This window comes from Equus asinus, chromosome 11, assembly GCF_041296235.1.
Source record: "Equus asinus isolate D_3611 breed Donkey chromosome 11, EquAss-T2T_v2, whole genome shotgun sequence".
Taxonomy (NCBI): domain Eukaryota; kingdom Metazoa; phylum Chordata; class Mammalia; order Perissodactyla; family Equidae; genus Equus; species Equus asinus.
The window spans coordinates 16,791,534-16,805,661 of NC_091800.1; the positions used below are offsets into that span (position 1 = coordinate 16,791,534).

Below are 14,128 nucleotides of genomic sequence, written 5' to 3' on the forward strand. Positions count from 1 at the left end.
AAGAATCCTTAAAAGATCATCTGCTAAAACCCTTGCTTCCAGGTAGATCAATCTCTAAATCATCCAGAAAAGAATGTTTTAGTTCTCTTCTTGAGGATTAAGAAGTATAAACTGCAAAGAGACTCTATGGTCTCCCCCAAGAAGCTTATAATAGTGTTTATCCCCCAAATATTCTGAATCCTCAATGAAAATGTCTCTTGCTTGGATATAATCATGTTTTACTCAGTCCTATCTGGAAATTAAGCAAAAGCCAACTACCATTTCTCTTATATACTACACCTGAATACCAGTCCTCTTTGTATCAATTAGGATCTCAGCACATTACCCTCTCAAAGGGATAATGAAGACTCCAAAAAAGATATTCAAATGGCTAACAAGCACATGGAAAGATTCTCAACATCACTAATCATTAGGGAAATGCAAATCAAAACCACAGTGAGATACCACCTTACACTCATTAGGTTGGCTACTAATAAAACAAACAAACAGAAAATAGGAAGTGTTGGCGAGGATGTGGAGAAATTGGAACCTTTGTGCACTATTGTGGGAATGTGAAATTGTGCCTCCTTTCTGGAAAACAGTATGGAAGTTCCTCAGAAAATTAAAAATAGAGCTACCAAATGATCCAGCAATTCCATTTCTGGGTCTGGGTGTATACCCAAAATAATTGAAAGCAAGATTTCACAGAAATATTTGTACACCTATGTGCATAGCAGCATTATTCACAATAACCAAAGGGCATAAGCAACCCAAGGGTCCATCTGTGGATGAATAAACAAAATATGGTGTATACATACAATGTAATATTAGTCAACCTTAAAAAGCAAGGAAATTATGACACATGCTGCAACAGGGATGAACTTTGAGGATGTTCTGCTAACTGAGATAAACCAGTCACAACAAGACAAATACTACATGATTCCACTTATATAAGGTACCTAGAATAGTCAAAATCAGAGAGAGGGAATGTAGAAGGCTGGTTCCAGGGGCTCAGGGGAAGGGGAAATGGGGAATTGTTTAAAGGGTACAGAGTTTCAATTTTGCAAGATAAAGAGGGTTCTAGAGATTGGTTGCACAGTATGGATCTACTTAACCATACTGAACTGTAAACTAAAAATTAGTTAAGATGGTAAATTTATGTTATGTATATTTTACCACAATTCTTAAAAAATTTAAAGGGATAATGAGGTTTGTTTAATTAATGGTCCTATATACAAAGCTTGTGGGCAGGATAAAGTGAATGAACAAGGGAAGATGAAGCATCCAAGACTTAACATCTAGGTGCCAACCTGAGGTCTGAGGGTGCAAGGGGAGAGAGCCATTACCAGAACCTGCAGGAGAAGGAGCCCTGGGAAAGTGGTTGCCCAACAGGAGCTGGCCCAGAGGAATCAACCCAGCCACTGCCAAACTGGGACCTGGCAAGGAGGGACCATACAATAAATGTCTCACCTTCCTGTGTCCTTTCCTGAGATCTCATTGACTGAACTAAGTGGGAAGCCAAAAAGCAGGGGAGTACCAGTGATGCAGTCCATGGAGGCCAGTCTCCCAGGAACAAGGAAGATGATTGAGCTCACTTCTCTGTCCGCCTGAGTTAGTCACTGTTCTAGGATAAGCAAACTTATTTAAGGCATCCAGGGTACAAGGGCCACTGCCTGCTACGTTAAAGTACTTGTACTTTTCCTGCCTGAATTGACTTATGCTCATTTTTAAGTAGAAAAAACTGATTGAGCTTGCCACCAATGGTACTGACTTAATTTGAAGAAAAAATGTTCTGGACAGAGCATTTTCTATCCAGAGGATATAGTACTTGTTTTTTCACATTCATTTGTTAAGTCAGTTATGTAATATCCTTATAATCCATCATTCCAAGGAGGAAATAGGAATCAGCAGAAGGATAAGTCTCCTCTTCATTGTTTTTCAGTTTATACTAAAAGAATAAAATCAAGCACTGAGGCAGGTAAATGAGCAATCAGAATCTCCTCCCTCAAATATTGTACAACATAGTCAGATAGCTAACACAAATGTGCTTCTTTTTTACTTGAGTTAACAAATACTTGCTTAAATATTCTAATTATTTTGCTAGTATAGGCTTAAAATTAATGCAGTTGACTGTTAAAACAGAAGAAAACATGTTTGTTCTTCTATTTTGTAGTTTCTATGAAAAACTAGAAGCAGTTGAATATAAAATAGCATTTTAATTTTTTATATAGTATAATGTTTATATAGCAAGAAATAATAAAGTGTAGATATTATTTGCTTGATTTATTTTGCTTCTGTTTTTCTAGCATTAAAAAGTAATGCTTTATGTGATCTTGTTTTATTACAGCAATAAACCAGAAGCAAAAGCTTATCAGTTAAAATACAGTCTGCCATTAAGGCATCTTCCTTTTCATCATTTCACACTTCTCAAAAGTCCTTTTTTTTTTTTTCCTGTTTGATATAGAATTGGTAGAATTGGAAGTAGAACAGAAAGATGGTATAAATCACATATATATTTTTAAGTGTATGTCAAAGTTGTATTTTCTGGTTAAAAAAAGAATACCTACTTTCAAGCATTAAAATAAAATTATTTTAAGTAAGTATTTAAGCTGTATAGTGAGATAAACACAATACTAAGGAAATTTATTGAAAATCTTTCTCTGTGTTCCCAAGTAATCACTTTTACTATTTTTTTCTTGAATTTTCTGAAAATTGTCAATAATTGACTAGTAATTTGGATATAGTCCAATATTTCTCATTGTAGGTGGCATAACCTGCTATACTTTATAAAATGCTGACTTTTCTGGAAAATGGTTTAAAAGATTGTACAGACCAAGGGAAATGGATGAAACAGGTCATTTGACAGCCTACCTTATTAGCTTCTTTATACCATCTCCCTCCTGGTACTTAGACCTGACGGCAGTTCATCCAAAAGACAATACTACATTACATTTACAAAAAGGACTAGAAATTGTAAGGATTCTATGGGAGAAAAATGTATCTGGGTTAAATTTACCTGCATTGTGTAAAAGACAAGATTAACTGAAGTTTTTATCTGCTCCCTCTCAGAGAAGCTGTCCGATAGATATAGATAACTAGTAAACACAAAGGGAGGGAGAAGGCACACGTGTTCACCGAAATAGTGATTTCTTGCAGAATGTTTTGAGTTTCACGTTAATTTGAACGTGGTTCTGAACTCTGACTTCTTAGGCCGCATTTACCTTTACTGTGGCTATGAAGTCTCTCCCATCAGCAGGCGTGTGAGTCATGCATATGCCACAGCACGTTGACTTCCTCTTCTTGGATTTAATCCCAGCTGTGTATCTTTATTCATAGAGGAGGTAGAACTTTCCTGGGACGGAAGGTAGGAAGGGGAAAAAAAAAGCAATTAAGCAAGAGGTGCAGCGAATAAGGCATATGTCACAGCCAGAGCTAACACAGACCGCCCCTTTGTGCAAATTTAAAAAGACACCCTCTTTAGGAGGATGAATTACAAAAGGTGCTCCTTCCTCTGGCTATTGCGGTCAGTTCTATCCCTCACTTGCCCCCCAACTGGGCACCTTTGTACAGGGCATAGATGACACAGCCGTACACACCGGCCTGACCTATGAGGAAGATGAAAGACTGGAGAGCCTGTTGAAAATAAGTGAGAAGAAAGGAGAGCTGGGCAAAGATGTGAGTAATTTTGTAACTTGGTAGGTGCGTCCTGAAGGATTTTACAAAGAGAACCTAGCAAGACTAAGGAATGAGACGATCAGGAAGTAGGGAGGGGACAAAAGGGAAACTGTCCCTAATGGGAACTTTCCCCAATGGGTGCTTTATATTATGTATAAGTAGGTAAAAGTGAGTAGTTATATGTCAAATATGTGTTGTGAAATCTGAAAATCACATATACTGTTCAAATATACTTACTTTGTTCCCTTGTGCATAACTTAGTTCACATTTTCCTTTACTTCTCTGCCTACCCCTGAAGAATTCCATATTTTAGAACACCTTTTAAAGTGTTAAAAAAAATGACTTTTTTTTTTTCACTAATTTTGTGACCTACCTATTTCTTGATAGGACTTAACCAGTGAGAAAAATAGGTGCTAAGAATATGGTAATTGCTCATTATTCAACAAAATAATTTTTATAAGAATAAGTAAGAATCCACATAATAAATACAACATAAAACTCTTAAGAAACTAACTTCATTGTAATTCCTATCTGAACAATTCCTGGTGAAGAAATAAAGTGGTATTCCTTATATAATTATTTTATGAGACACAATTGAGTTTGACATTTAAGAGTTTTAAAGCATCAGCCCCCTAAAAGACCATACAGTCTAAATCGTTACTGCATTTGCAGCTTTGACCATTGCATTCTGTGTTCACAAATACTTATACAGAGTAAATACACAAAATCAGTACAACCACTTTGGACAACAATTTGGCCATAAAACTAAACATTCCTACCATATGATTCAGCAGCCCTATACCTACGTATACACCCAACAGAACTGACTGCTTACCTCCATCAAAAGACATGTGCAAGAATTTTCTAAGCAACTTTATTTATAATAATCTGAAACTGTTAACAGCCCAAATATCAATCAATAGGAAAATTGACATATTTTGTGATAGATTAATACGGTGGAATACTACACAGCACAAAAAAGAGAACAAACTATTGATACACACAAAAAGAAGGATGAATCTCACAGGCATTATGTTGATCAAAAAAAGGCAGACACAAAAATTGGTACTGTCTGATTCCATTTATCAGAAGTTCAAAAACAAAAAATAATCAGTGGTGAAGAATATCAAAAGTGATTAGCTTGGCAGAGGGTGAGGAGTAGGAAAAATTGGCTGGAGAAGGGCAAGAGGGAACCTTTACATAGTATGCTCCTGTGTAACTACCACCCAGATCAAGATATGGAATCTTCCAGTTCCATTCCAAAGCCCTCCGTCTTGATCTGGGTGGTGGTTAAAGGGGGAAAAATATGTGAACACACACACATATATTCAAAAATGTATACACCTATGATTAGTGTGCATTATATACTTTATCCTTCTTAAACCTCAAAAAAAAGAAATATAAACAAACAAATAAATAAATAATGGCTGCTTAAGTCCAAGAAGAAGCTTAAGTCCAAGATACCAAAGTCAAGTGATTACAAAGGCCTAAGAAAGAATGTTATTATTTAAGAATAAGCAAATGCATATTTTCTTGTTACCCCACCAAAAGATTGTCCAGCAATGAGTACATGGTCTTTTATATTTGTAAAATACCAAAGGTTTGTCCCTCATGTTTGTTTTGGAAAAATCTAGTATTTTAAGCCTATTACATATGCTAGATTTGTATGAAACATGTAAGACTCATGATATCACTGTGTATTATATGTGAAAAGTTACTATAACTTATTGATTCTAGGATGCACATCATTGTCATACCTGCACACTCCAAATCACAATGTGTCTTACAATCAATGGTGTATCATAGTTTAATTGCAACGTTTTTACTTCTTTTTTGTTTGTTTGTTTTCTAAAGATTGGCACCTGGGCTAACAGCTGTTGCCAATCTTCTTTTTTCCTTTTTTTTTCTTTTTTTCTGCTTTTTCTCCCCAAATCCCCCTAGTACGTAGTTGTATATATTTTAATTGTGGGTCCTTCTAGTTGTGGCATGTGGGACGCCACCTCAGCGTGGCCTGACAAGCAGTGCCATCTCTGCCCCCAGGATCCAAATTGGCAAAACCCTGGGCCACCAAAGCAGAGCGTATGAACTTAACCACTCGGCCACAGGACCAGCCCCATTTTACTTCTTAATGGTATATAAAATAATAATGCTTCTAATAGTGAATAACATCTTAGATGCAATGAAGCAAGTTAGACTGATAGACTTATTTCCCAAATTTTAATCTTTTACCATATACATGACACATACTTGTGAGTTCACAATACAATATTAGTTTATTCTTTCTTCACTGTGAAGAACAATAGATATATACAGCAATAGATTTCTTGTAACCCAAATTAAAGTTTTGGTATTAGATTTTAAAAGGATTCACAAATGCCACAGTCTATATATATCAGACAGGGAATGAACTAATGAAGCAGGCCAAGTGGCAGTACATCCATGGGTCATGTGAGTGGTGGGCGTTACAAAGTGGTCCCCATGCCTTGGCACCAGACAAGTGTTGCCATCCAGGAATGCTGATGGGGTATTGCCAGATCTTCTGATTTTCTTGATGGAAGCCAAAAAACCAAATTTATTTTATGAAATTTCCTGACCTATAAATGTTGGCTCAAATAGAAACCATGTCTATGAGCTGAGTGTAGCCCATGGGATGCCACTGTGTGACGTCTGGCTGAATGTAAGCTCCTGTGGTGTCCTGGCTAGAATGTAACCTCTCCAAGAACAGGAATCGTCATTTATTTTGTTTGACAAGCATCACAATATCAAGAGTGGTACCCAGTACATAGCAGGTGCTCAATAAATATATGTTTAATGAATAAATAAAGCTAACATTAAGTCTCTCTGATCCATGCAGAACAATGTAGAAATAGAAATATGTTGAATTCTTTTAAATGCCATTTCTGATAATATAGAAAGAATCCATCTTATAGTTGCAAGTAGTTGTTTGTAGTTGTAAGTAGTTGTTTTGGGTTTTTTTTTTTTAACTTGGTATATTTGGAAGTTATTAATGGAAAAATTCTATATGGCAAAAAAATCTTTTCTTGCTGTTGACTAGCTAATTCCTTCTTAACCTTCAAACCTCAGGTCATGTCCTTTTTCTGGAAGTCCTTTCCTAACAGCTTTAGGCTCCCTCCCTTCCTCCACCCTGAGTCTGATATAGACATCACTTCCCTGGGCTCCCTGCACTCTGTGCTCGCCTCCACCGTGGCCCTTCTACCTGCCATGGCCCTCCTGTACTTGGCATATGTGTTTATGGGCTGAAAACTTCCTGAGGGCAGTCTGGGATCTGATTTTGTATCCCTTGGCACAGAGTAAGCATTCAACAAATGTTTGTTGATTTCATTGCTTTTGTGGTATTGAATTGTGAAAGTAAAGAGCCCTGAAGTTTTCTCTACTACTATGAATTTCTTTTTCTAGGCTACCTTTCAGTTTTGGACTTTGAGGACTAAATCACGGTCCTGACCTACAGAGATTCAGTTTGAGCAAACAGATATTCAGGAAAGATTGTGTGTTGAATTCCATGATAAAAGAAAAAAAGAAATGTGCCATGAGAATGTGGAGGGCACTCATCATTGTGTAGGGAGTCTGGGAAGGATTTAGAACCCAGCCGGAGGTTAGCACGAAAGGAGGCGTTTCTTCCTACATTAGGGAGTAGTTTTCAGAACAACTACTCAATTGCTATGCCTCATAGGTTGCAGAATGGGCTGTGTATGCCCTGGGCACTCTCCCATACAAAGTCCCTCCCTTCTTGATGAGAAATAAGACATTGATGACTTCCGAAAAGGGGGAGGACACAAAACATATGACGAGGAGCAGGTGAAGAAAATCAGTGGGTGCTCGCTACTCATTCAAACATTTTGATAGTGACAAGAAATAGAAGTTAGAGGAGACACATGCTTTTTCAAGATCAGAAAGACCTGTACATCTTTAAATCAGAGGGTAAGGAATTTTTGGAAGGCAGGATTACAAGACAGCTAAAAGGAAAGTACTGGAATAAGAACCTTTAGGTCATGAAAGCATGTGATGTAGATCACAAGGAAGAAGGATTCAGTTTAGTCTTAAAAGAAATAAACGTCATGTGTGGGGAATAGACTGCCTTAATGAAAGAGTGAGATTGATCACAACTTAATATTTATCCTGATGCCATTTGAGAGTCATTTAAAATATGTACATGTGTGTTCTCTGCCTCAGTCCAAAAAGGATCAGAGGCGGGACCCACTGAAAAGAACTGTACAGAAGATTTCTGGAAATTAAGTCAGTTTCATGACATTGTCCCGTGTATTTTTAATACTTCTCTTTGAGAAACAAAATTAAAGTCAAGCAAAGCATGTTTGTTGATTCACTCCTTCTGTGAACATTTAAAGGCTGCCTCCTAAGTGCAAGGCCCTGATCTAGAAGTTTAAATGTGCTTAATTTTACCCCTGTCTCCCCACCCCACCCCATCCTCTTTCTGGAGGAGTGAAAACACAAGCTATGGCATCTATTGTTAGAGAGACGTTAGCAGTTCATGATACATTAAGCTAGGTATTCGACATTTTCTAACCAGGGCAGCTTTAACAATAAAATTATTGCTTTCTTTTTCAAATAATTCTCAAGAGTTTATTAATAATGTGAACCTCGCCAGAAATGGTCTCTTCTCCCTTTTATAATCATAAATCTTGCATTGGGGAGATGAAGTACGATTGTATGTATGTGAATACAATTTAGTTAAATAGTCACACTTTGCATGTGAGTGGACACCATGCAAATAAATGTATACATTAAAATTGGACAGCACTTAAAGAGATTTAATCATTTGTCCTATTGCCTCTGCAAATAAAAGAACCAAAACCCCATTTATGCAATTGCTAAAATATGGCAGATAATGATGCATTCCTGTTTAATATTGCTAATAAATTTGAAAATTCACGTTTTTATTGATAAACATTTTCTTGAAATGCAGTCTAGGAGGAAACATTGTTAAATTCAAGTACTTTATAAATGAGAATTGTAGATAGTGATGCAATTAGTGGCCACACAGTGTCAAGAGCCGTCTACCACTTACCTGCACTCCAGAGCACTCAGCAGTGACTTTCATATTTCACTTTTATGTGCAACCAAATTGCTCACAACTTTAGGGGAAAAATTAACATGATAACAGAGTAATGATCATAGTAAATATTCTGCTTCTCCTTGTTGACTTAAATTACGTACTTAGAATATTTCAGAAAATATTTCCGTTAGTCTAGTTTAAATATTGAAATTTTTGGCTGTAGAATTTATGTATAGAAGAAATTTTTAAATTTCTTGTAAAGATTATCTCTTTGACACACACCCCCACCAAGAAAAGGTATTATACAGTGCTGTTTGTGGTCTAAAATTATTTTTATTCATTGGAAGCCATAAAATCGCATTAATATTTCCATCTGCATAGGCTTTAATGAAATATGGCCTAGCTCAGCATGCCCAAAGAATTATTTCCTCTATAGCTTAGTTCTCCCTACACTTTCAGAAAATTTTTGAGAGAAATAATTCATACCTTATAAATAATATTTCATGATGCAACTTAAAATAGTACTGTTTTATGCATCTATGCATATACATACTAAAATATATTTTTGTAGTGAAAGTTTAACCATATTTAATTATTAGACAAAAGTCTTAGTGTTCTTTCCACTGTTTGCCCTCTGAATTGATTGAAATATATGATTTTCTGAATTTTATTTTGTCATTGGTGGACTTTATGTTTCAATCTTTTTTCCCATTAAGATTCCAGAAGCTTATTTCATTAGAGATCCCCATACGTTCCTTCTCACAAAGGACTTTATTAAGGTATACGTGTTGTATTTAGTATAAAAGTGTTCTTTGGTCTTTAGCTGCGTGCATGTACTCACAGGTTAACATTTGCGCATTTAACCCCAGCTTCTAAATAAGAATAGTGACTTGGTTAACGGAAGCATGTTTGGAAGGAGAAGCAAAGCTTGTCTACAAAATACTAACACTTGGATGATTCTGCACCCTGAGAGAAGAGCACCGGCGACTTTTCTGGACTTTTTTCATGGCTGACTTGGGATACACTTGCATTGTCAGAGCGTGTTGACCTCTCTCGTTGATGCGTATTGATTATGACAATCACTCTCCCTCCCCTGCAGGCCATGGAGGCGCAGATCCAGAACTTTGGACAGACGCCCTCTCAGTTGCTCATTGAGCCACATCCGCCTCGGAGCTCTGCCATGCACCTGGTAAGACGTATCAGCTTGTTGAAATGTTTTTTCTTCTTTGTACTTATGTATAGATCAAATAAAATAGTGATTTTAGCAGCATTTTTACTTGATTTCTCCTTGATTTACTGGTTAACTCTTCAGCCTAAGTATATACTGATCCCCAAGGGAGAAACAGAGAAGGGAGTGCGGTTCTTACCTTTGAGTCCTGCTTAAGCTAGCCCAATTTTGGATTCACAAAAATAGCCACCCTCTCTGACTGTATATGTCTCTATATAAACTCATTCGTACACATCAGGCTTACAGACACACCCAGGCACCAAAATTAGATTAATTAATTAGAGTGAAAAATACATAAACACAGTATATTGCCCAATGTAATGTTTTGGGGGCAAGGTGGAGTATAGGAGGAGTAGTTCATTTTAAGAAAAGGAAAGAAATATAAAGGAATTTCTTTCTTTCTTTTTTTTTTTTTTGAGGAAGATTAGCCCGGAGCTAACTGCTGCTAACAGTCCTCTTTTTGCTGAGGAAGACTGGCCCTGAGCTAACATCCATGCCCATCTTCCTCTACTTTATATGTGGGACACCTACCACAGCGTGGCTTGCCAAGCGGTGCCATGTCCCCACCCATGATCCGAACTGGCGAACCCGGGGCCGCCGAGAAGTAGAACATGTGAACTTAACTGCTGCACCACCGGGCTGGCCCCTAAAGGAATTTCTTTATAAAGAAATATAAATTTATGGTCACTGCAGAGAGGCAGTCGAGGAGGGGGTTAAGAACAAGGACTCTAGAGCCAGACTTGGGTCCAGCACCATCTCTGCCGCTAACTAGTGAACGACTTGGCAAGGTGTCTAACTTCTGTGTTTACGTTTCAGCATCTGTAACATGCGGGTAAAAATAATGTGGACCCTAAAAATGTAATGACTCAATACTCTTAGACCCGCACCTGGCATACAGTAAGTTCTCAGTAAATATTAGCTGGTGTCATCATCATCAACTACTTACATTAAAACTTTTATTCCCATTTTGCAAGAGAAAAAGTAATATTCTTTTTATTTTCATCTGAATTTTAAAAATCCGTTTTCATAACAAAGCAGTCCTATTCCAGTTTATTAGCAAATAATAAACATTTCCCTCTTTATCTAATTTGAGGAAGGTAAAAATTTTTCTGAGAGACTACTTTAGAATTCATTTTTTAAACTGTGATTTTTTACTAATTTTTTACTCAAGTAAAAAATACTTGAAGATGAAAATGTGTTTGCAAAATGAATCACAGTTCATTAATTTTTCTGGACAGTGTTCAAGGCACCAAATACCTACTAGTGGAGTGAAGAGCCCCAGCATACGGTCCATAATATATGTGTAAACAAACACAGTTTATACGCCATAATTTTGTGATAGAAATATTGTTCGCATCTTTCATTTATTCTGTCAGTTACTTAACAGATTTGTATTGAGCCCCTTTTGTGTGCCAGGCATGATGCTAAGTGCTGGCAACACAGCGACAAATACATCCTCTGTGCCTTCAAGGAATCAGTAGTCAAACTCCTAATGAAACATGTAAATAACTGTGTATATTTGAAAACATTTTTTTCTCTCTAAGAGAGCTCCACCAAACAACTTCAGCCCCATTGATTAATCACTAATGAACTCCTCTGACTGAAATGGGTCCTTGTGTGTGACAAAGTGAAAAGGTTTGCACCAAGCACGCTGTTCCCATATAGACACCAAGTCACAGCGTAGACGTGGAGATGTGGCTCAGAGCCCCAAGCCTTGAGATGAAACATTTTTAATAGACTGTCCAAGAGAATCTCTCTAACACTTTATTTTATGAAATGCTTCGGCAGAAGAGTTTTATTCCCGTGTTAATTTCCTCTGTTTAATAATAATAATAAAAATATTTATCCTGGAGAAATGCCCAGTCGGAATTCATTACTTTCCTAAGGGAAATTCTTAGAGACTAAATTGGCATGGAACTGTTTATAAAGAAAATCAAAGCTTTCTAAGTTCGTGTAACAGAGATTCATAAATGCAGCAAACCATTACAAAACATGTATGAAGCTATCAAATGGTTATTTCCAGCATCCCAATTTTGTGTCTTTTATTTAGTAGTATTTATAGTGTTTTATGTTACTTAATACTGGCACTTGTAGTATCTACTTTCTATCAAGTCATATGCTGGATGTTTGCGAAACAAAGATTTAAAAAAGAAGAGAAGGGTTAGCCTCAGAAAGCTCACAGTCTGGAAGAGGGGAGGAGGCACAAGCCATCAACAGTCAGTAGTGCTACAGCAGAAATGTGTGAAAGCTCGGACAAGGGGGCCTAGCATATTTTAATTATTTAGACTGTAGCCATGACCCCAGATCAACCAGGTAAAAAATTAAAGTATCAGTCAATTCACTTTATATTTCCTGGAAACAATGTCAGCAACTGACTTGACTAATTTTTCCACCAAATGATGTTTTAACTGCACTGAATAACTAGACTACATCATGTGGGCATGTCTGTAAGCTAACTTCTCACATTGCAGTCTGGTGATAATTAACTTGAGGCTGGTCTTTAGTAATTCGGTGTCCTCTATCAGTGACCACACAGAGGCCCTGCTCTTTGCTCTGTGCCGTCCTCACAGTGTGAAAGTTCAGACTGCTGTGTGCTCTGTATACGCTCGTGCTAGCCTCCTCTGTTTTAACCTCACTCTCCCCAGAGCTCTCACTAACTGTGTTATTCCTTCTGTTTTCTTCTGCTCTCTTCCTTTTCTATTCAACAGTGTTTCCTTCCACAGAGTCCACTCATGTTTAAAGATCAGATGCAACAGGATGTGATCATGGTGCTGAAGTTTCCATCAAATTCTCCAGTAACCCATGTGGCAGCCAACACGCTGCCCCACCTGACCATCCCCGCTGTGGTGACCGTGACCTGCAGCAGGCTGTTTGCAGTGAATCGATGGCACAACACAGTAGGTATGTGTGCCTAAGCAAGTCACTTACTAAAGGGTTCTTAAAAGCTGCCATTAAGCAAAGGTAAGCTAGGAAGTTAAGGGGGCTAGGTAGGATGCCAAATTATCTACAAAAAGCAGCAAAGTGAAAAATTGCCAAACTTAACTAAATGATTCTTTTCTGTCTTATTCACTGCTGCTGTATTTTAGTGCCTTGCAGAACGCTTGGCTAATGGTTAAATACTCAATGAATATTTGATAAATTGAAGCAGTTCTACAAATAATTCAGGTCCTCCCACTCTACCACTGCCCCCCAGAAAAACAATAACATAGTTTTATCCCATGTTAAACAAAAGTGAGTTTGAATCTGGATTTTCTGGATGATGGTTTCAAATCTTCTTTCTTCTACTTCGTTAATTTATTTAGCAAATATTTGAACGGCCACTATGTGTCAGGTAGTCCTGAGCACTGGGAGTAGAGCAGTGAACAGGACAAACACCGTCTCTCTTCTTGTGGAGCTTAGAGTCTTTGAGAAAAGACAACATCTGAATTGTTCAGTGACTTCACATGCCTTTTCTCCAGACTCATTCCTGAAAGTTCCCACCAGTACATCTTGAAGTGATAAAATTCTGTTGTAAAAATTATACATATTGATACTTATTTAACCAAGACAGAAGTGGATGTGACCAAATGATTTAGTTGGCCCAGTTTGCTGCTTGAAATCTCCTTGGAAGCCCGCAGGACTCCTACTGTCTCCAGAACTGAATGGATGAGCCATGGTGAATTAACCTGAATCTTTCTATTCTACTGACTTCTGCATTGCTCTGAAAAACAGTGATTTATATCATAGCTTAATCTCCTAAGAGTCTCCAAATGCACCTATTTTACGGTTATTGGTGAAATTATCAACATGAGGTAGAACTACTTCCATTCAATCAGAATTATGCAGCACATATCTTAAAAATATAAATGACTTTATTAATCACAGGAGTCTTAGCCTCTAGAAATGTTTACCTTGAGAGAAAACTGTAAAGAATTAAATTTTTCTTTAGAATTGTTAAGTATGTTACATAATCACTTGTAAAAAGTTATGACTAATGAACTCAATCAAGCCCTAAATATTAAGCCTCTGAAAGTAGCTTTTACTGAGGTTAAGATTTTAGGTGTGGTTCAATTTGACTTGACTTGTCATGTATTGAAAGAAGGCCTCCTAGGATGGGAGCCCCATCTTCCCCTCTGCCCTGGCCCAGGGCAGCCTGTACTCACCTCCCTCCCTGCTCGCAGGCATGGCCTTTTCTTAGATTTCAGGATCATTGGTTGCCCGGCAACCTTAGCTCT

At 37.4% G+C, this 14,128-nt stretch overlaps 1 protein-coding gene across 9 annotated transcripts in view; it reads left to right on the forward strand.

The window, feature by feature from the left end:
- NBEA (neurobeachin) overlaps positions 1-14,128 on the forward strand; it is a 680,233-nt gene that overhangs the window by 645,224 nt on the left and 20,881 nt on the right. For 5 of the 9 annotated variants that reach the window (XM_070520525.1, XM_070520518.1, XM_070520521.1 and 2 more), the window contains 3 exons: positions 9,403-9,465; positions 9,786-9,875; positions 12,623-12,815. In XM_070520525.1, the coding sequence (XP_070376626.1) occupies positions 9,403-9,465; positions 9,786-9,875; positions 12,623-12,815 (346 nt within the window). The remainder of the gene's footprint in view (positions 1-9,402; positions 9,466-9,785; positions 9,876-12,622; positions 12,816-14,128) is intronic. The other 4 variants (XM_070520519.1, XM_070520522.1, XM_070520517.1 and 1 more) reach the window with 3 other exon arrangements.